At 52.1% G+C, this 257-nt stretch overlaps 1 protein-coding gene across 1 annotated transcript in view; it reads left to right on the top strand.

Moving 5' to 3' along the window:
* Nucleotides 1-128: 128 nt before the first annotated feature.
* The window catches only part of LOC116686247 (schlafen-like protein 1), a 6,606-nt gene continuing 6,477 nt past the window's right edge, over nucleotides 129-257 (top strand). Inside the window, exon 1 of the mRNA XM_032511209.1 lies at nucleotides 129-251. Within this exon, the coding sequence (XP_032367100.1) occupies nucleotides 129-251 (123 nt within the window). The remainder of the gene's footprint in view (nucleotides 252-257) is intronic.

Genomic DNA, 257 nt, shown 5'->3' with positions numbered 1-257 from the left:
TGCAGTGGAGCACCAGTTCATCTTCATTGATGAGGTTGGGTTCAACTAAATGACGAAAGAGGGGAAGGAATGTCACCGGCCAGCGGGCCATTGTTGAAGTCCCTGGCCAACGCGGAGGGAACATCACAATGTGTGCAGCGATTACCCACCACGGCATCATTCATCACCATACTACCCTTGGCCCCTACAACACCACCCATCTGATCCCATTCCTGGACACCCTACACAACACACTCATTCCACCAGATCAGGTAGAT

The sequence above is a fragment of the Etheostoma spectabile genome, unplaced genomic scaffold (genome assembly GCF_008692095.1).
Source record: "Etheostoma spectabile isolate EspeVRDwgs_2016 unplaced genomic scaffold, UIUC_Espe_1.0 scaffold340, whole genome shotgun sequence".
NCBI classification, from domain to species: Eukaryota; Metazoa; Chordata; class Actinopteri; order Perciformes; family Percidae; genus Etheostoma; species Etheostoma spectabile.
Note: the sequence above shows the minus strand (reverse complement) of the source record. Positions and strands in the feature narration are given on the sequence as shown.